Here is a 21,014-nt window from a genome sequence, read left to right as displayed (position 1 = left end):
GGGATATAAATATTAACTTCATCGAACAAAACATACATGTATTGTGTAACAGGAAGTCCTATGAGTGCCATCTGATTAAGATCATCAAATGTTAGTGATTAATTTGATCTCTATTTCTGCTTTTTGTGACTCCTCTCTTTGGCTGGAAAATGGCTGTGTGTGTTTTTGTGACTAGGCTCTGACCTAACATAATCATATGTTGTGCTTTCGCTGTAAAGCTTTTTTGAAATCAGTCACGATGGGTAGATTAATAAGAAGTTTATCTTTAAGTTGGTGTATTGCACTTGTGAATTTATGAATGTTACATATTTCTAAAAAATATTTTTGAATTTCGCTCTCTGCCTTTTCTGCGGAATGTTGACGAGGTGGAACCCCTAGCCATAAGAAGCTGCCCCTATCACCTCCAAGCCTATCTCTGACCTTTTTAACCTGTTTCTCCTCTCTCGGGAGGTTCCCATTGCTTGGAAGGCAGCCACAGTGCATCCTTTATTTAAAGGGGCGACCAAGCTGATCCTAACTGTTATAGGCCAATTTATATTTTGCCCTGTTTATCAAAAGTGTTGGAACAACTTGTCAATAATCAACTGACTGACTTTCTTGATGTCTATAGTATTCTCTCGGGTATGCAATCTGTTTTCCACTCAGGTTATGGATGTGTCACTGCAACCTTAACGGTCCTAAATGATGTCACCATTGCCCTTAATTCTACGCAATGTTATGCTGCTATTTTTATTGACTTGGCCAAAGCTTTTGATACGGTGGACCATTACATTCTTGTGGGTCTGCTAAGGAGAATTGGTGTCTCTGAGGGGTCTTTGGCCTGTTTTGCTAACTACCTCTCAAAGAGTGCAGTGTATGAAGTCAGAACATCTGCTGTCTCAGCCACTGCCTGTCACCAAGGTAGTACCCCAAGGCTCTATCCTAGGCACAACGCACTTTTCAATTTACATCAACAACATAGCTAAAGCAGTAGGAAGCTCTCTCATCCATTTATATGCAGATGACACAGTCTTATACTCAGCTGACCCCTCCCTGGATTTTGTGTTAAACACTCTATGACCTAGCTTTCTTTGTGTCCAACAAGCTTTCTCTGCTCTTAACACCTCCAAAACAAAGGTCATGTGGTTTGGTAAGAAGAATGCCCCTCTCCCCACAGGTGTGATTACTACCTCTAAGAGTTTAGAGCTTGAGGTAGTCACCTTTACAAGTACTTGGGAGCATGGCTAGATGGTACTCTGTCCTTATGTCAGCACATATCAAAGCTGCAGGCTAAGGTTAAATCTAGACTTGGTTTCCTCTAAAGTAATCACTCCTCTTTCCCCCCAGCTGCCAAACTAACCCTGATTCAGATGACCATCCTACCCATGCTAGATTACGGAGACAGAATTTATAGATTGGCAGGTAAGGGTGCTCTCGAGCGACTAGATGTACTTTACCATTCGGCCATCAGATTTTCCACCAATGCTCCTTATAGGACACATCACTGCACTCTATACTCCTCTGTAAACTGGTCATCTCTGTATACATGTCGCAAAACCCACTGGTTGATGCATTTTTATAAAACCCTCTTAGGCCTCACTCCCCCCTATCTGAGATACCTACTGCAGCCCTCATCCTCCAAATACAACATCCATTCTGCCAGTCACAGTATGCTAAAGGTCCCCAATGCACACACATCCCTGGGTAACTCCTCCTTTCAGTTCGCTGCAGCTAGTGATTGGAATGAGCTGCAAAAAACACTCAAACTGGACAGTTTTATCTCCATCTCTTCATTCAAAGGCTCAATCATGGACACTCTTACTGACAGTTGTGGCTGCTTCACGTGATGTATTGTTGTCTCTACCTTCTTGCCCTTTGTGCTTTTGTCTGTGTCCAATATGTTTGTACCATGTTTTGTGCTGCTACCATGTTTTGTGCTGCTACCATGTTGTGCTGCTACCATGTTGTGCTGCTGCCATGTTGTGTTGCTATCATGTTGTGTTGCTATCATGTTGTTGTCATGTTGTGTTGCTACTATGCTGTGTTGTTATGTGTTGCTGCCATGCTATGTTGTTGTCTTAGGTCTCTCTTTATGTAGTGTTATTGTGTCTCTCTTGTCGTGATGTGTGTTTTGTCCTATATTTGTATTTTATTTGTTATTGTTAATACCAGCCTCTGACCCTGCAGGAAGCTTTTTGCCTTCTGGTAGGCCATCATTTTAAATAAGAATTTGTTCTTAACTGACTTAACTCATTAAATAAAAATAAAAAATAAAATAAAAAAGTTATGGAAATATATATTGATCTATTATGAATTATTATTCGGCTGTATGGATTCATGAACTTTTTTGGAGGCCTTTTTTGTCAACAATGTGGCCTCATTAACCTGGACAGTGGTCTCGAGTAGAAGGCCTCGAGCAGAGCATGGGGGGTTCTCAAGCTGAGAAAATATATATTTTTAAATGATTGCTAATATTATTATTTTTAAATTATGCCCAGCTCAGGAGGCCCCTTGATGATGTGAGCCCTGAGGCAATTGCCTCTTTTGGCTACTGGTAAGTCTGCCACTGCTTGACAGAGCTTGAAGAATTCAAAAAATAATATTGTACAATCCAGGTGTGCAAAGTTCTTAGCGACTTACCCAGAAAGACTCATAGCTGTAATCACAGCCAAAGGTGATTCTAACATGTATTGACTCAGGGGTGTGAATACTTATGTTAATGAGATAAATCTGTATTTAATTTTCAATCAATTTGCAAAAAGCTCTAAAAACTTGTTTTCACTTGGCATTATGGGGTATTGTGTGTAGATGGTTGAGAAAAAAAATCTTCATGCTTTAACAATAAAATGTGAAATAAGTCAAAGGGTATGATGAATACTTTCTCAAGGTAGGTATGTACTGTATAACGCATTTTTTAAATTTTATATATATATAGCATAAAGCATTGACTTTAACATATGGTCATTTGTGCCATATTGTGGTCAATATAATAAACACTCAAGGAATCGCGCCGTAAACATGACGTCATACTCATAACACCGCGTTTTATGTTTTTTTTTCTCACTTTTTTTATGCCGCGTTCAAAACAACTAGGAACTGGGTACTCGGAAATCGAAATCTCTGACACCCGACCTTAGTGCGTTCAAGACAACTGGGAACTCGTAAAAAACGCGCACAACCAGGAAAAATAGTTTTGAACGGTCATCCAACTCGTAATTCCAAGTCATAAACTCGGGCATCTTGCTTGAGCTCCGAATTTCTGACCTGAAGATCACTGACGTCATGATTTGACCTCGTATTTTTCCTTGTTCTCAGTTGTGTTGAACGCACCATTAGGCTAGAAAAAATGTGTGACGTAGAAGCCAAGATGGCGGCCCCCCTCTCCACGATGAAATTTTGGAAACCGGGTAAGCGCAATATTGTTAAATTAGACAATGATTGCATGCATTTCGTCGTTTCACGTAAAAAGTGTATTAATTTGTGCATGTGAATTAGTGCGTAAGATATTTATTGCAGATAACCAACGTTTTTTTTCCCGCCTGCGTTGTGTTATGATAGCTAACGTTACTACTGTGGTCCATTGTCATTGATACTAGCTAGTAATAACGTTAACTAGCTAACGGTAACATTAGTAACTAGTTACTGCTGTCTTGAGGATTGTGAACGTATTTAAGTTTCCCAACATGACAAAATATACGTTGTCAAGCCACATTGGCTAGGATGTAAAGGGGTGTAGCTAACTAGCTAGCTAGTTACTATCATTCGGTTCCCGCTCGGTTATGCATAAGGAGGTAAGGGGGATTTTGCACGTCCCTTTGCAGTAACAATATATCTATTGCTATATTGGCCTGTCATCATATCAGGCGTTAGTTATGTAAACGTTAGCTGAATCCAAGCTGTCAGCAGCATTTCACTATGCAGAGAAACAATCTGTGGTATTAGGTCATCTTATCAATGTTGTATTTGTTTCATTGCGACGTTCATTATGGTTGATCATGAATTTACGCCGTTCTGTGATTATACTACATCATCATCGTCTGTGTCTAAGGTTCGGAGGCCCCCGGGATATCGGAGGAGCGGCATGTCACGACAGAAACGACAGGCTCCCCCATCATTTTCAACCCTCACACCGCGCTGTCCATCGAGAAGCAGCGACAGAAACTTCCTGTTTTCAAGGTTGCTCATCAACTCTCATTAGTAAAGTGTTTTTTATTGTTTCTACTAAATCATAGGAGCCCTGTTGACATGTCTGCCATGTTGTTTTCAGCACAGAAACAACATCCTCTACTTGGTGGAGAGTTACCAGACAGTGATCATCGTAGGAGAGACAGGATGTGGGAAGACTACACAGATCCCCCAGGTTTGGATAAGCTAATATACAGTAGCCAGGCTTGACAACGACAGAGTTGGCTCAAGCAGCAGTTCATATCTGGCTAATTCTAACTTAATATGAAGGATTTTGACCATTCTCATGAAGTAGGACAGATTAATATAGAAGTTGGGGTTGGGGAACACTTGACTCATTACTGTGGAGAATACTATGGACACCCCAGTCTTCCACTAGCGAAGCTGAGTTTTTTTCCAGCCAGTAGAACAGCCTCCAGGCAGGACACTGCAGCAGTGGACTGATACCCTTCACACAGCTTCCTTCTTACGGAGCGGGAGAGTGACCTTGTCCTCTGCTTACTAGCCATTTTCTCTTCTATGCAACCAGGGTTCAGAGCAAATCAAGTGGGACTTAATTTCTGCTGAGTAGGCTGTCCTAGACTTTATATTGATGCCCCTCGCTCTCTTTCTCTCTCACACTCCCCCTTGTCCTCTGTCTTTCTCTTGCTCTTCTGCATCCCACTCTTCCCCTCTCTCTTACCCCTTCCTTTCTTTCTCTACCTCAGTATTTGCTGGAGGCTGGCTGGGCAGCTGAGGGGAAGGTGATTGGTGTGACACAGCCTCGTAGAGTGGCTGCTATCTCAGTAAGTACTCCTATCTCCCTCACATTCTCCTTAAGCTCTGCTGGCCCTTTGGACCGCTTACTACCCTGAATATCAAATAGTCCCCTTTTATCATTTTAAAGAGTTGCAAAAAATGATATAACTTCATTAAAATAACTGTATTTTGGCACTTTTTTAAGAGACAGTTCTGCCTGGCTGAGGTTGTTTCCCCTGTCTTCCTGTCAGGTAGCCAATCGTTTGGCAGAAGAGCGTGGAGCCCTGTTGGGGCATGAGGTGGGCTATACCATTCGCTTTGATGACTGCTCTGACCCCCATGCCACCCGCATTAAGGTACTACACTCAGCCTGCTGCCATGTCCCCTGGCACATAGTGGTACCATAAATTCCTTTTGTTGGGTGTTTTCCTTATGTGAATTTTCTCTTTCTCTCTCAGTTCCTGACAGATGGGATGCTGGTGAGAGAGATGATGGCTGATCCTCTACTGAAGAAGTACAGGTGAATAACTTCACAAACTTAACAAACTGACCTAGTATTGGCTACGCAATACTAGCCTCAGACTGAATATCAATGGTGGATTCATAGTCTGGGTTCATCCTGTTTTAACCCCAGGGATCTGTCTATCTTTCTTCCTCAGTGTCCTAATGCTCGACGAGGCCCATGAAAGAACCCTTTACACAGACATAGCCATCGGCCTGCTAAAGAAGGTAGCTTCTGTGCATGTCTCCTTTAATGCTGGAATCCTTCATTGAAACGATAGCAAAGTGTTTCCCGTGCCTATGTTCTGGTAAAAAGCTGAGGGATGGGCCTGGAGGAATGAAACCACTCTTCAACTCAAAGCCACAGCTATGGATCAGAGGACTGACCATCCATGATATAAAAACTTGAGTTATGAGGCTATGCAATGTTATATTGACTGCTTTGCTTTATCTTGGCCAGGTCGCAGTTGTAAATGAGAACTTGTTCTCAACTAGCCTACCTGGTTAAATAAAGGTGAAATAAAATTAATAACTATTGGGGTATAACAAGCTTATATTTTGCGTTTCTGATTGGGTACGGCCGTTTGTACTAAGCTCATCGGGCATTTATAAGTTATGTTCTTCAAGAATCAATGGGCGTATGTTTAATTTAGAAGTCAAGAAATGTATGTAGCAACTAAGGATTCACAGCTTTAACAGCTCTATCTACTTCACTGTAATGTATTTCCACTGACCATGCATTCAGTTAGGCTAACAATGCATCTGAAATCTATTAAATCAATTAAATAAAGCTTTCTCCTCGTTTCATCCTTCTCTAGATTCAGAAGAAGCGCAGAGACCTCCGGCTGATAGTGGCCTCTGCCACTCTGGATGCCAAGGTGAGTCTCTGATTCATTAAGATGGACAGATATGCTTCAGTACAGAGAAACAAAGGAACTGGGAGAGATGAGCTGATGTCATGAGAGACCACAGTGCACTGACATCTGAAATGTACTACCAAGATAGTGCAGACAGATAAAGATGCAGTCGGCTCATGACTGCGTCAGTCAGCAAGCCAGATGGGACATCAGACTGTATTTTTTTGTTGTCTTGTGTAGAAATGGTTTTTATGTTCGCCAGCTCAGCAATTTTTGCTTCACAGGAGTTTTTCAGAATTTCTGTAGTAATTCTGTTCCCTGTGTAGCTCAGCCGAATCTCACTTTAGGTACAGTTACATTTCACATTTGCAAATACAGTTTCGATTAAATATCTATTTTGTCTTAGAAACAAACAACTCCTTTGTTGTGGTCATGCCAGTGACAAGCCTGTTTACCTACATCTAACCCACTCCTATGTTATCACCTTGGCTGCAGAAATTCCAAGAGTTCTTTAACCTGAATGAGACTGGAGATCCTAACAAGGACACGTGTGGAATTCTGACGGTGGAGGGACGCACCTTCCCCGTTGACGTCTTCTACACTGTCAGGTATTCCATGGAATTCTGAGTGTCTCTTCTGTCTCCAAACCTGACACAGATGATCACATTCTACAGCCCCACATATTTAATGTTTCATTGGTGTCAGAATTAATCAAGCTCAGGACAGACTAAGTTGAGCATCTCTTCACATTGTCTGCGCTCTCTTTCTCTCTGTCCCCAGCCCAGTCATTATACACTGTGTCCCCAGCCCAGTCATTATACACTGTGTCCCCAGCCCAGTCATTATACACTGTGTCCCCAGCCCAGTCATTATACACTGTGTCCCCAGCCCAGTCATTATACACTGTCTCCTGTCGTGGAAATTTCCTCTATTTACCAAATCATGAGCGCAAACCACACACAAGTCAGAGTTAGTTATCAAAGTCCATCTTTAATTATATCAGCTCTATCACAATCCTGTGACTCAGATAAATTCAGTGTCTCTCAATGAATTCTCTGAGAGCCCCTTCTGCATTGCAACTGCGATCCTTTACTAGCAAAGAACACACATAGTCAGACAGCATAGACATAATAAATCGTTCAGCTTTGTCTCCTTACTCAAACCCCAGAACCATAAACCAATCCTCCATATCAACAGGCATATATCAAATTGTCATTTAGATACAACCAATCCTGGACAAACTCACAGAGAGGATAGAATGATTCCAGACACTGCCATCCTCCTTTCCCCGATGGGAAAAGTAGGGAGTGACTGGCACACAGACACAGTGGAGCAAAAGACATGTTTACACATGATGACACCTTGACCTCTCCCCTCTCTGCGGCCCATGCAACTTAGTCTTGACATAGAACACATACTGCAACCCTGCCACAGTATAATACAAAAATAACATTCTTGATGAGAAGTAACTTACAAACATATGATGAATATAAAACATCTTACCTATGTTACCAACAAATTCTGATTATTCCACAACACTCCCCTATCTCTCTGTCCTCAGCCCAGTCATTATACACTGTCTCCCCTATCTCTCTGTCCTCAGCCCAGTCATTATACACTGTCTCCCCTATCTCTCTGTCCTCAGCCCAGTCATTATACACTGTCTCCCCTATCTCTCTGTCCCCAGCCCAGTCATTATACACTGTCTCCCCTATCTCTCTGTCCCCAGCCCAGTCATTATACACTGTCTCCCCTATCTCTCTGTCCCCAGCCCAGTCATTATACACTGTCTCCCCTATCTCTCTGTCCCCAGCCCAGTCCCAGACTATGTGAAGGCCACAGTGGAGACTGTGCTGAAGATCCATGAGACTGAGGATGATGGAGATGTTCTGGCCTTCCTCACTGGACAGGTGTGTTTCTCTTACGGTTTGATTTTGAACTGGGTACTTGTTGTCATGTGACCTGTGTGTGACCTGTGTGTGTCCTGTAGGAGGAAGTGGAGAAGGTGGTGTCTCTGCTTCAGGAGCAGGCCAGGGCTCTGGGCCGTCTCGGCATGAAGAAATACCTCAAGGTGCTGCCCATGTATGCAGGTCTGCCCTACACTGACCAGATGAAGGTGTTTGAGAGGACGCCCCCTACTGTCCGCAAGGTGAATTTCAATCTGCCTCTGTACTCCGTACCAATGTCCCTACGCAGTGGTCATCGACCCCGATCAATGGAATGTTAAATTAGTTGTTTTGTTACTGGGCTGGCACAAAAGCCTGCACATCTTCTAGTTCTCCAGGACCAGGGTTGGTGAGCTGGTCTAGTGGTACTGCATATGATGCATGTATCATATCAGCGTCCTAAAGAGATGCAGAGTCCAACATAAAGGCTTGTCCTTTTGTCCGGGACAAGTAAAAACAAATGGATTTATTTGTCGGACAAGAAGAATATAGATTTTGGTTGTCTAAATGGACGAGAGAAAAAAAATCACACACCACAATATCAAATAATTACTCTGATCAGAGAGGCTAACATTGGAATACAGTTTCTTATGTACATAAATTTAAAAAAAGCCTACAGGGACTTCAAAAAGATTTCACACAGTGGTCTTCACGGATCCAAAAAGTTGGACCGGTTCTGAAATAGACCTGGGTCTTTCCCACCTGGACCCGATAAGTATACTTTTTTTTAAATATAGAGAGCCTTTCCAAACGGACCTGAGGACATCTAGACTCCTTCCATATAGTCCTAGGTGGATCCCAGTCCGCTCCAGGTGAACAAAGCATCAGAAAAGCTACTTTATTAACCAGAGCTGATTAAAGCACACAAGGAGGGAGAGAGGTACCACTAGCAGACGCGGGAGGGGGCATACTGTGAGGGAGGAGGGGGAGGAGAGACGGCAACCGACCAGGCCGACTCGCGCTATAATAGACTAAGGGTTGCCATAGCTAGGTTATTTATCATCAAATATGATTGCATAGTACCTGTCTTGGACTGCATCGAACCAGGAGAAGCTAGTTAAGCTAGCTAGCTAGGCTAACTGATGCTGCAGTTCATACACTTTCTCATTTTAGTTACAAATAACTCCATTCAGAATATTAAGTAGCAGCCTGACTACCTGTTTGCTCTTGGTCGTTATAGCCAATCCTTCTCCTTTTTACTCCGTAATTTTAATTCCATCTTTCACTGATTAGATATCTCCTAACTTTTGCCACACACTGAGCGATGCTCTATGACTGTAGCCTATTGCCGCTTTGATGACTTATGATTGACCAAGAAAAAGTGCTGCTCTTGTGAAAAGCAAGAGCAGCAGCATAAATAATCATTTTTGAATCTGTTATTTTACCAGGTACGTTGACTGAACACGCTCTCATTTACAGCAACGACCTGGGGAATAGTTACAGGGGAGAGGGATGAAAGAACCAATTGTCAACTGGGGATTATTAGGTGACCAGATTGGGAATTTAGCCAGGACAACCGGGATTAACACCCCTACTCTTACAATAAGTGCCATGGGATCTTTAATGACCCCAGAGAGTCAGGACACCCGTTTAACGTCCCATCCAAAAAACGGTACCTGACACAGGGCAGTGTCCCCAATCACTGCCCTGGGGCATTGGGATATTTTTTTAGACCTGAGGAAAGAGTGCCTCCTACTTGCCCTCCAACACCACTTCCAGCAGCATCTGGGCTCCCATCCGGAGACTGACCAGGACCAACCCTGCTTAGCTTCAGAAGCAAGCCAGCAGTGGTATGCAGGGTGGTATGCTGCTGGCATAAAATGTATTTCTCTACTGCAGCAGTCGTGTTTGGATCTGTATGGGCCGGACAAGTCAGTTAAAGTCAGACCTATTGGTAAATTTAAAAAAGCAGACATTGAATATCCCTTTTGAGCATGGTGAAGTTATTAATTACACTTTGGATGGTGTATCAATATACCCAGTCACTTCAAGGACACAGGGGCCTAACTCAGTTGCTGGAGAGGAAGGAAACCACTCAGGGATTTCACCATGAGGCCAGTGGTGACTTTAAAAGGTTGGTGTTTAATGGCTGACAGGAGAACGCTGAGGATGGATCAAATCAACAACATTGTAGTTACTCCACAATACTATTGTAAATGACAGAGTGAAATGAAGGAAGCCTGTACAGAATAAAGATAATGCTAGTTGATTCTGTTGACTCGAGGCATGGTAGTGTTCAGATCAAATGGTCACGTTAGCGGAGGCGGTCGTCATGTTGAAACTATTTAACCATAAAATGATTTCTTTTAAAACCTGGATGTTTTATGTCATTTTATGAAGCATGTCTTAACTTGTTTCAAAGTAGCCTAAAATACGACCATAGAAATGTTGAGGGAATTACTCTACATGGCCAAATGTATGTGGACATCTTTTCAAATGAGTGCATTCTGCTATTTCAGCCACACCTATTGCTGACAGGTGTATACAATTGAGCACACAGGCATGAAATCTCCATAGACACACTTTGGCAGTAGGATGGCCTGTACTGAAGAGCTCAGTGACTTTCAATGTTGCACCGTCATAGGATGCCAGCTTTCCAACTAGTTAGTTCGTCAAATTTATGCCCTGCTAGCGCCACACAAACTCACAGAACGGAACTACTGAGTGCTGAAGCGCGTAAAAATTCTGTCTAAGTTACAACACTTGCTACGAGTTCCTAACTGCCTCTGGAAGCAGCGTCAGCACAATAACTGTTCGTTGGGAGCTTCATGAATTGGGTTGACATGGCCGAGCAGCCGCAGCAAGCCTAAAATCACCATGCGCAATGCCAAGCTTCGGGCTGGAGAGGTGTAAAACTCGCCGCCATTGGACTCTGGAGCAGTGGAAACTTGTTCTTTGAAGTGATGAATCACACTTTGCCATCTGGCAGTCCGACAGACAAATCTGCGTTTATCGGATGCCAGGGGAAAGCTACCTGCCCGAACGCATAGTGCCAACTGTGAAGTTTTGTGGTGGAGGAATAATGATCTGGGGCTGTTTTTTATGGTTCCGGGAAGGAAAATCCTTTACGCTACTGCACACAATGACATTGTAGATGATTCTGTACTTCCATCTTTGTGGCAACAGTTTTGGGGAGGCCCTTTCCTGTTTCAGCATGACCATGCCCCCGTCTACAAAGTGAGGTCCATTCAGAAATGGTTTGTCAAGATGGGTGTGGAAGAACTTGACTGGCCTGCACAGAGCCCTGACCTCAACCCCGTCGAACACCTTTGGGATGAATTGGAACGCCGACTGCGAGCCAGGCCTAATCACCCAACATCAGTGCCCGACCTCACTAATGCTCTTGTGGCTGAATGGAAGCAAGTCCCTGCAGCAATGTTCCAACATCTAGTGGAAAGCCTTTCCTGAAGAGGAGAGGCTCTTATAGCAGCGAAGGGGGGATCAACTCCATATAAATCTTATTTTTAATGCCCATGATTTTGGAATGAGATACTTTTGGACATGTAGTGTATTTTATATATATATATTTTACCTTTATTTAACTAGGCAAGTCAGTTGACTTGACGAACAAATTCTTATTTTCAATGGCAGCCTAAGAACAGTGGGTTAACTGCCTGTTCAGGGGCAGAAAGACAGATCTGTACCTTGTCAGCTCGGGGGTTTGAACTTGCAACCTTCCGGTTACTAGTCCAACGCTCTAACCACTAGGCTACCCTGCCGCCCATAATGCTTAATATGACATTGAAACCAGCATTTTTTCATATTCTATTGGTTTTAAATCAATGTTATTTTATTGTCCAGCAGCCAAAGGCATAATCCTAGTCATATTAGTAAACCATGCTAGTTGATGATAATCCTAGTCATATTAGTTAACCATGCTAGTTGATGATAATCCTAGTCATATTAGTCAACCATGCTAGTTGATGATAATCCTAGTCATATTAGTCAACCATGCTAGTTGATGATAATCCTAGTCATATTAGTCAACCATGCTAGTTGATGATAATCCTAGTCATATTAGTCAACCATGCTAGTTGATGATAATCCTAGTCATATTAGTCAACCATGCTAGTTGATGATAATCCTAGTCATATTAGTCAACCATGCTAGTTGATGATAATCCTAGTCATATTAGTCAACAATGCTAGTTGATGCATCATTAGATCTCCACTTAATTTCTGATGGATATTTTAATCTGTGGGCTTTTGAGAACAGTGTTTTCCTGCCAATTGCATTTTTGAAACATTTGCAGCAGGGTTCGCCAACTGTCGGCCCGCGGGCTGGTGTTGGAGACCCTTTTCCAGGGGTGGGGGTAACGTGACGGGTGACTTTTTAACATTTGCACAAGTAAAAAAATCTTTCCTAATTATCTGAAGGACAAGTGGCAAAAAAGGTTTGTCAAGTCCTCAGATGGCAAAGAATGCTTTTATACCTCCGCTTGGACATAGGACAACCATGGGTATACGCTAAGCTTCCTTAGTACCGAGCCGTGAAGACACTTTTTACCACAGGATGAAATGATCTGAGTGGCTGAAGCATGTGCTTTATAAAAGCCTTGTATTGGATATACAGGAGTGGGTGGTCGATGTTAAAGCGCTCTCTCTGCTTCTCTAAGGTGGTGGTGGCCACTAACATAGCAGAGACGTCCATCACCATCAACGGCATCGTGTTTGTGATCGACTGTGCGTTTGTCAAGCTGCGGGCGTACAACCCTTGCACTGCCATCGAGTCGCTGGTGGTCACGCCCATTTCCAAGGCCTCAGCCAGTCAGAGGGCAGGACGAGGGGGACGCAACCGAGCCGGGAAGTGCTTCCGACTATACACAGGTGTGTATGTGTGAGGGAGGGGGTGGGGTCTCTGTGTGTGTGTGTGTTATCGGAAAAGGCCATCGGTGAGGGGGAAAAAGTGTCAAGAAAGCTCTAAGTTTGCTCAGATCAGCCCTGGACTGTGGTGTGTGTTCTGACCTGTCTGTGTGCTCCAGAGGAGGATTTTGAGAAGCTGCCTGCGTCCACGGTTCCTGAGATGCAGCGTACCAACCTGGCCCCTGTCATCCTGCAGCTCAAAGCTCTGGGCATAGACAATGTGCTGCGATTCAGCTTTCTCTCTGTGAGTCCATCCAATAAAATGTGTGTACTTTGTTTTGAGCACTGTAATCTTGGGTTTACTCGGATCTAAAAACAATTCTGAATTTGGTCAGATGCTTGAGTAGTCTGTACACAAGATTAGGAGCACTGTGAAAGGCTCACAATTCTAAAAGATGGTGAATTGACTCAAAGAGCACCAAGACTGGTTGTCAACAAATGATTAACTTTGATAGCCTGTGTATTAAACTAACTCTATAATTGTTCCCACTCTAGCCTCCTCCAGCCCAGTCCATGGTCCAAGCCCTGGAGCTGCTCTACGCCCTGGGGGGTCTGGACCAGTATGGTCGTCTGACTGACCCTATGGGCGTGCGTATGGCAGAGTTCCCCCTCAGCCCCATGTTTGCCAAGATGCTGCTGGAGTCAGGAAACTTTGGCTGTTCCAAGGAGATCGTTACCATAGCAGCCATGATGCAGATCCAAAACATCTTCATGGTGCCAGCCAATCAGAAGAAACCAGCAGTGAGTGTTGCAGATGTCATGTTGAATGCCCAGTCTAAAATGTTCTGTTGTGCAGATCTGTATGTCTGTCTCTGTGCTTCGAGAAGCACGGCATCTACCATCCTAATCACCTCTCGTCTCCCCCTCTGTCTGCATGTTTCTCTCTCTGCTCCCATCCTCCTCCCTCCTCCATAGGCGCGGGAGCATCGCAAGTTTGCTGTGGCGGAAGGAGATCATCTCACCATGCTCAATGTCTACGAAGCCTTCATCAAGGTGGGCACTGCCACTGTATGGGCTACTGCTAGGAATGAAGCCTTCCGTTTAGCAGCGATCAACCTGAATCTTTTTATATCAACATGGTCCATGAACAGTAAAGCACTCTGCTGAATGATATAACATTTTAGATTGATATCTTTTCAGGACTTGGTGCTAAAGATCAGCTTTACTAAGCATTTGCATTCCTGAAAACTATACTAAACAAAAATATAAATGCAGCATGCAAAAATTTCAAAAATTGTACATATAAGGAAATCAGTCATTTTAAATAAATTCATTAGGTCCTAATCTATGGATTTCACATGACTGGGAATACAGTTACGCATACAGATACCTTAAAAAAAGGTAGGGGTGTGGATCAGAGATCTGTTGTGACCACCATTTGTCTCGTGCAGCGCGACATCTCCTTTGCATAGAGTTTTCGAAAACGATGTTGGAGGTAGCTTATGGTAGAGAAATTAACATTCAACTCTCTGGTATCAGCTCTGGTGGACATTCCTGCAGTCAGCACGCCAATTGCACGCTTCCTCAACTTGAGACATCTGTGGCATTTTGTTCTGTGACAAAACTGCACATTTTAGAGTGGACTTTTAGTATCCCCAGCACAAGGTGCACCTGTGTAATGATCATGTTTAATCAGCTTCTTGATATGCCATACCTGTCAGGTGGATGGATTTTCCTAGCAAAGGAGAAATGTTCACTAACAGGGATGTAGATAAACATTTGTGCACAAAATTTGAGAGAAATAAGCTTTTTGTGCATATGGAACATTTTCTGTGATTTCAGCTCATGAAACATGGGACCAACACTACATGTTGTGTTTATATTTTTGTTCATTTTAAGTACCCTTGTTATTTTCCAGAGGGAATAAAACCTAAATGGTTTTAACCTAAAACTGGTTTGTCTCTACCCCCCCCCCACCTCATCCATCTAGCACCAGAAGAGCTCTCAGTGGTGTCAGGAACACTTCCTCAACTACAAGGGTCTGCAGCGAGCCATGACTGTACGAGAACAGCTCAGGCGACTCATGAATAAATTCAAGGTGCCGCGCACCTCCAGCGAAGGTGTGTATACCCCACATTTCTGTCCTGTTTGTATCCTTTATGTGCACCTCTTTACGGTGTTCAAATTGAATTGGGTTTTTGTCTTGTCCAGGTGACCCGGATGTGATCCTGAGATGCATTGTGTCTGGGTTTTTTGCCAACGCTGCCCGCATGCACCACTCAGGATCCTACAGGTGACTACCAACTACCTGAAACACTATTGTCTGTTGCTCATTGCTTTTGCCTTGACTAAGCTCAATGTCTCCACAGTTAATTCATCCCTTCCTCACACCTTCTGTTTCCCAGGACTCTACGGGATGACAGAGAGCTTCACATCCATCCAAACTCCGTGCTGTTTGGAGAAAAGCCTACGAAGTGGTGAGGATTTGGCTTTTACATTGGTCCAAGGGTTCTCAAACCTCTCCCCGGGGACCCCAGAGGTTTCACTATGTTGTTGTAGCCCTAAACTAGCTCAGCTGATTCATCAAGGGCATAATGAATAGTTGACTGAATCAGGTGTTCGAGCTCTGGAATAGATCAAATATGTCTGGGTCTCAGAGGAGAGGAATGAATCTCCTAGATATATGCGTCTAACACTGCCTTGTCCTCCCCCAGGGTTGTCTTCAATGAAGTCGTGCAGACCTCTAAGTACTACATGCGTGATGTCACAGCTGTCGAGTCCTCCTGGTTGGTCGAGCTTGCTCCCCACTTTTACAAGCAGGCTAAGGTAGGAGAAAACACTGTCTTTCTAATACTCTACTCTTTTTGTTCTCGCCTGTTTGTTCTGAGGAAAGTTTTTAAAAAAGCACACCCATAACACATATTAGGGCTATGTGTGTACACTACATGACCAAAAGTATGTGGACACCTGCTTGTTGAACATCTCATTCTAAAATCATGGGCATTAATATGGGGTTGGTCCCCCCTTTGCTAATATAACAGCCTCCACTCTTCTGGGAAGGCTTTCCACTAGATGTTGGAACATGTAGGAACTTGCTTCCATTCAGCCACAAGAGCATTAGTGAGGTCGGGCACTGATGTTGAGTGATTAGGCCTGGCTCGCAGTCGGCGTTCCAATTCATCCTAAAGGTGTTCGAACGGGGTTGAGGTCAGGGAAGTCAAGTTCTTCCACACCGTTCTCAACAAACCATTTCTGAATGGACCTCGCTTTGTGCATGGGGACATGGTCATGCTGAAACAGGAAAGGGCCTCCCCCAAACTGTTGCCACAAAGATGGAAGTACAGAATCATCTAGAATGCCATTGTATGCTGTAGCGTAAAGGATTTTCCTTCAATGGAACTAAGGGGTCTAGCCCGAACCATGAAACAGCCCCAGACCATTATTCCCCCTCCATCATCCATCAGTTGGCACTATACATTCGTGCAGGTAGTGTTTTTTTTCCCCTGGCAACCCAGATTTCGGACTGCCAGATGGCGAAGCGCGATTCATCACTCCAGAGAACGTGTTTCCACTGCTCCAGAGTCCAATGGCAGTGAGCTTTATACCTCTCCAGCCAATGCTTGGCAATGCGCATAGTGATCTTAGGCTTGTGTGTGGCTGCTCGGCCATGTCAACCCATTACAGGAAGCTCCTGACAAACAGTTATTGTGCTGACGTTGCTTCCAGAGGCAGTTTGGAACTACCACTTTGCGGCTGAGCCACTTTTGCTTCTAGACGTTTCCACTTCACAATAACATCACTTACAGTCGACCAGGGCAGACAGTCGAAGGTGGCATCCTATGACAGAGCCACGTTAAAAGTCACTGAGCTCTTCAGTAATGCCATTCTACTGTCAATGTTTGTCTATGGAGATTGCATGGCATTGTGCTCAATTTGATACACCTGTCAGCAATGGGTGGGGCTGAAATAGCCGAATCCACAAATTTCACGGGGTGTCCACCTACTTTTGTGTATATATAGTGTATACATGCGTGCAACTGTCCGTAGGACCTTGTTTTGGATCTAATTGTGTCTTGTGCATGTAGAACAGTCTATTGATGTTCTGTGTGGACTCCAGGAAGAGTATCTGCTGCTTCAGGAACAACTAATGTGGATCCTAATAAAACACTACCATATGTTTATCTTCCTCTGATTCACTCTATATCCCTCTTGTTCTCTCTCTGTCTGTATTTCCTTCTCCCCATCTGTTAGCATGGGTCACTAACCAGCAAGAGATCCAGGGTCCTCTGAGCTGGTTCCTGTCCGCGCCTCTCATAACTCTGACCACTACATCCTGGTTCCAACCCCTCACCCAGAGAGTACCAGCGTTAGGGGAACAGAGTCATGGGAAGCAGGGTACTGGGTAAGACCCGAAGAGGAGAAAGGAGAACACCCCTCCTAAACCTACACTGTGCCCCCCCATCCCCATTCTGATACCCTCTTCCCCTTCATCACCCTGTACAAATCTGTATTATATATTTATTTCCCCATTCCACATGGCAGTCACTAGAGGGTCATTCTGAAAGGGACAGAACAAATGAGCATGTAAATGGGCTGTTTGTTCTGAGTTTACTGAAGGGTTAGTGGACCCCCCCCCTCCCATCTGCGTTTTGGCTTAGATCAAATGTAGGATCTGTTCTTATCAGTTTAATGTCTGATAGTTATAATATGGTTGGAGAGCTCCATAGTTCTGTCCTTTCCAGCATGACCAGCTAGACCAGGTCCCATCCACACCTGTACATATAGAGACAGAGCAGGCTCGGGTCCAGGGAATGGTGGTACCATGCCTGGTCCTTGGTTCCATGGTTATTTTTTTATGGCTTTGGGCTCAATTCAATCGAACCCTGTAGTATTTACGCAGTAGCTCTTTTTCGCCATGGTCAAATAAAATCCCTACCAACACCAGCTAGACTCCACAGGTAGATGCTTCCAGTTTAAGATCATCTGTGTGTGTGTGTATATGTGCAGTAATTTGTAAAACCAAGATGCTGTGTAAACATTGCTATGGGGGGTTTGATTTGAATCGTGGCATGGCGTGGTAAATAAATGAAGACTGAGTGTGAGGATGTGAAAAGTTTAATTTTTTAAAATTTATTTTTTTGGTGGTGGGGGGGTGCAAAAAATGTGTATCTTATTTTGTAATAATTTGCTCCTCCCCTAGACTGGGTGCTCGTCTCATCCTACTGTAGCTGTCAGTACCAAGGCTAGCGGTCTCCTTTTTCCAATACTTGTCTCTCTAGAGCAGGAATCCCCAACTCCACTCCTGGAGAGATACGGGAAAAGCAGGGTTTTGTTCCAACCCAGCCACAACACAATCGATCAACTACTCATGGTCTTCAATCTGGATCACGTTTAGCTAAATCAGATGTGTTCCGGCTGGAACAAAAGCCAGCACACCTAATGTCTCTCCAGGACCAGAGTTGGAGAACCCTGCAATCTTCAATCATAAGTGTTTTGACTCAGTGGCACAGATCTATAAGCTTGTGCCACAGATGGAAAATCCATTTAGGATTTGATGTGTGGACCCAGAATGTAGCGTTCTGGGTTATTACTGTGAAAAAGACCTCTTTGCTTTTAGACAGCGTCTCTACAACTCTTTACTACTGTCTATCTCAAACATAGTGGCCTTTTTAACCGTTCTGTGCCAAATGATCTAACCATATTTCACATTTCATTTTGGTATGAAATGTGCAAATAACCCATCAAGCATTTTAAGTGCAAAAGAAGCAATCAAAACTGAAAAATGTAAGTGCCATTTTTCCATACGAATAAGTGCATTCAGAGATGCATATGAAGCCTAAAAAAATTTAAGCATTTTATATTTTTGAGCCATTTCTCTTTGGCCCACCACTGTTTCCCTATATCGCCATTGGTTGTGGTTTGCATAAATCAGTTGTTCTTTTGTACACCGTTGTCAGCGTCAAGACCAGTAATGTTCAACAGAAAGGAAGGCACACATTTTTATGGGTCATTGCTATCTTGGTTCCTTTGGATGTCCCTACCCATAACCTTAACATTTTACATTTTAACTTCAATGGGGGGGGGGCGTCCGAAGGATACCAGATAGCATGGGCCATTTTAAGTATGTTTCACCCCATATATTACAACAAACCTGCTCCTGTCTTGATTTGATCTTCCTTATTTTCTGTTTTTCTCTAGGATTGCTATTATTATTGGGTAAAAAAAAAGACCCCCAAAAGCTTTAGAGTAAGAAAACAAACAAGACCATAGGACCTGCTTTCATTTCAGTAAGGTTGCTGTCCTTACTTTGACTTAAGTCTGCATGATTTTAACTTTCAATTCCTTGTCCTTTCTAGGTACAATATAACTGCCTCTGAACTCTGGAAAACTAACATACCATAGATGATCCAATGCAATCTGAATAGTAGAATGACTACAAGTGAAATACTCTTGCATGTTAAATGGTAGTCTATTAAGGACACTGCTAAGATCACAATGTAGATTTGCACAAATGTAGTTGACTGTGAGATGACTGATGTTCCTCTGTGCTGAGGATCTTGATGCGTCTGTCACAAAGCCACAGTGTAATCTGTAGTCTGTAGTTGCCCAGCTCTGATAAGCAGCTGTATTCCTCCACATCTTGAAATAAAGCTGTATGGTCATGGGCTCAACTATGCCTGTCTGTGTCTGTTAAATGGTTTCAACTTAAGCAATAAGGTCTGAGGTGGTGTGGTATATGGCCAATATACTACGGCTAAGGGTTGTTCTAAGCACGACGCAACACGGAGTGCTAGGACACAGTTCTTAGCTGTGGTGTATATTGGCCATATATCACAAACCCCTGAGGTGCTTATTGCTATTATAAACTGTTTACCAACTTAATTAGAGCAGTAAAAATGTTTTGTGATGTACTGCAGCTTTCAGCCAATCAGCATTCAGGGCTCGAGCCACCCAGTTTATAATGACCATTAGATCAGTGTTTAGGGGAAAGTTCATCCTACACCTGAGTCCTGGGTGAACTTACTGGTGTCCTCATACTGGTGCTGTAGTGTACTTGTCCAGCAGGTGTCAGTGTTGTACTGTAAACTGATCTGGAATGGTTTCCAGTCCTGCCAGTATTTCCTTTGATAGATGTTATTCCATTTAAGATTTAAAGCATATAATCAGTATTATTATGGGAGACAATGCCAGCATGTTAATAATGTAGTGTGCCCAGTTTAAAAAAAAAACCTTTTTCTGTTTTCTACTCATCCAACAATGTACTGACAATTCTTGAAACGACCTTGTATTGGCATTAAAGACTATCTTCACGGGACTGCTCATAATTACACTGAATGAAATGTATTGTTTCAACTTCAGGTATTTTGAGTGTTTTAAATTACTAATGTAACCAACTGGATTTATCCTCCGATTAGGCAATTGGAGATTGTGGTAGGCATATGGCTGATGTTAGGCCCTGGTTTGTTTTTGTCTGGCTGATTAGGTTACAAATGATTTCATATTGGGCGGGCATTTAGGCATCTACCTGGCGCGTTGATTGATCTCTGACAGCGGTAAAAGGGAATGTGGGTAGAGTAACCTTACAGCGGGTAGTGGAAATGTAAATAAACTCTGGGATGACAGTATGAGAGAGTGCGGCTGACTTCCTCGCTTAGCGCTCCAATCAGTTTGCAGAGTTGCGCGAAGAGCGTGCTCACGACTCTTGGGAATTGAGGGAAGCTGGCAACCTGGTCTCAGCATTTCGTATTATTCTGTATGTATATCCAAAACATTGCTTTAGCATGATGTTTCGTATGGTATGTTACGAATTACAATGGCAATTCGTATATGTTACGAATTTTCAAAACGTTTGAAATGTTACAAATTACAATTTGTTGTGGGTAACGTTAGCTAGGTTATGTGTTAGGGTTAAATGTAGGTGTTAGGTTAAAGAGTTAGGGGAAGGTTTAGCTAAAAAGTTATATGCAGTTGATAAAATCGTGAAGTTGTCCGTGATGAGATTTGAA

At 43.3% G+C, this 21,014-nt stretch overlaps 1 protein-coding gene and 1 pseudogene across 1 annotated transcript; both read left to right on the top strand.

Annotated features, from left to right (window-relative positions):
* The first annotated feature begins 3,274 nt into the window (after positions 1 to 3,274).
* dhx35 (probable ATP-dependent RNA helicase DHX35) lies at positions 3,275 to 19,679 on the top strand. The gene is made up of 20 exons (XM_024385083.2): positions 3,275 to 3,386; positions 4,028 to 4,155; positions 4,247 to 4,339; positions 4,872 to 4,949; positions 5,154 to 5,258; positions 5,361 to 5,422; positions 5,562 to 5,631; positions 6,222 to 6,281; positions 6,756 to 6,868; positions 8,074 to 8,170; positions 8,251 to 8,409; positions 12,822 to 13,032; positions 13,188 to 13,312; positions 13,564 to 13,809; positions 13,984 to 14,061; positions 14,999 to 15,128; positions 15,220 to 15,301; positions 15,414 to 15,485; positions 15,723 to 15,834; positions 17,260 to 19,679. Exons 1-20 carry the CDS (start codon positions 3,326 to 3,328, stop codon positions 17,296 to 17,298), a joined length of 2,121 nt encoding a protein of 706 aa, XP_024240851.1. The 5' UTR covers positions 3,275 to 3,325; the 3' UTR covers positions 17,299 to 19,679.
* On the top strand, positions 17,644 to 17,747 carry LOC112222450 (annotated as a pseudogene).
* Positions 19,680 to 21,014: the final 1,335 nt, after the last annotated feature.

Source organism: Oncorhynchus tshawytscha, linkage group LG22 (genome assembly GCF_018296145.1).
Source record: "Oncorhynchus tshawytscha isolate Ot180627B linkage group LG22, Otsh_v2.0, whole genome shotgun sequence".
Taxonomy (NCBI): Eukaryota; Metazoa; Chordata; class Actinopteri; order Salmoniformes; family Salmonidae; genus Oncorhynchus; species Oncorhynchus tshawytscha.
This window is presented reverse-complemented; position numbering and strand designations above follow the sequence as displayed.

What these genes read in the sequence shown, in the direction of transcription:
- dhx35 (XM_024385083.2), top strand. Translation starts at nt 3,326, where the DNA reads ATGTGTGACGTAGAAGCCAAGATGGCGGCCCCCCTCTCCACGATGAAA. An exon ending in AGAAACTTCCTGTTTTCAAG is followed by an intron (nt 4,156 to 4,246) that starts GTTGCTCATCAA and finishes TGTTGTTTTCAG; the next exon opens with CACAGAAACAACATCCTCTA. An exon ending in GGAGAAAAGCCTACGAAGTG is followed by an intron (nt 15,486 to 15,722) that starts GTGAGGATTTGG and finishes GTCCTCCCCCAG; the next exon opens with GGTTGTCTTCAATGAAGTCG.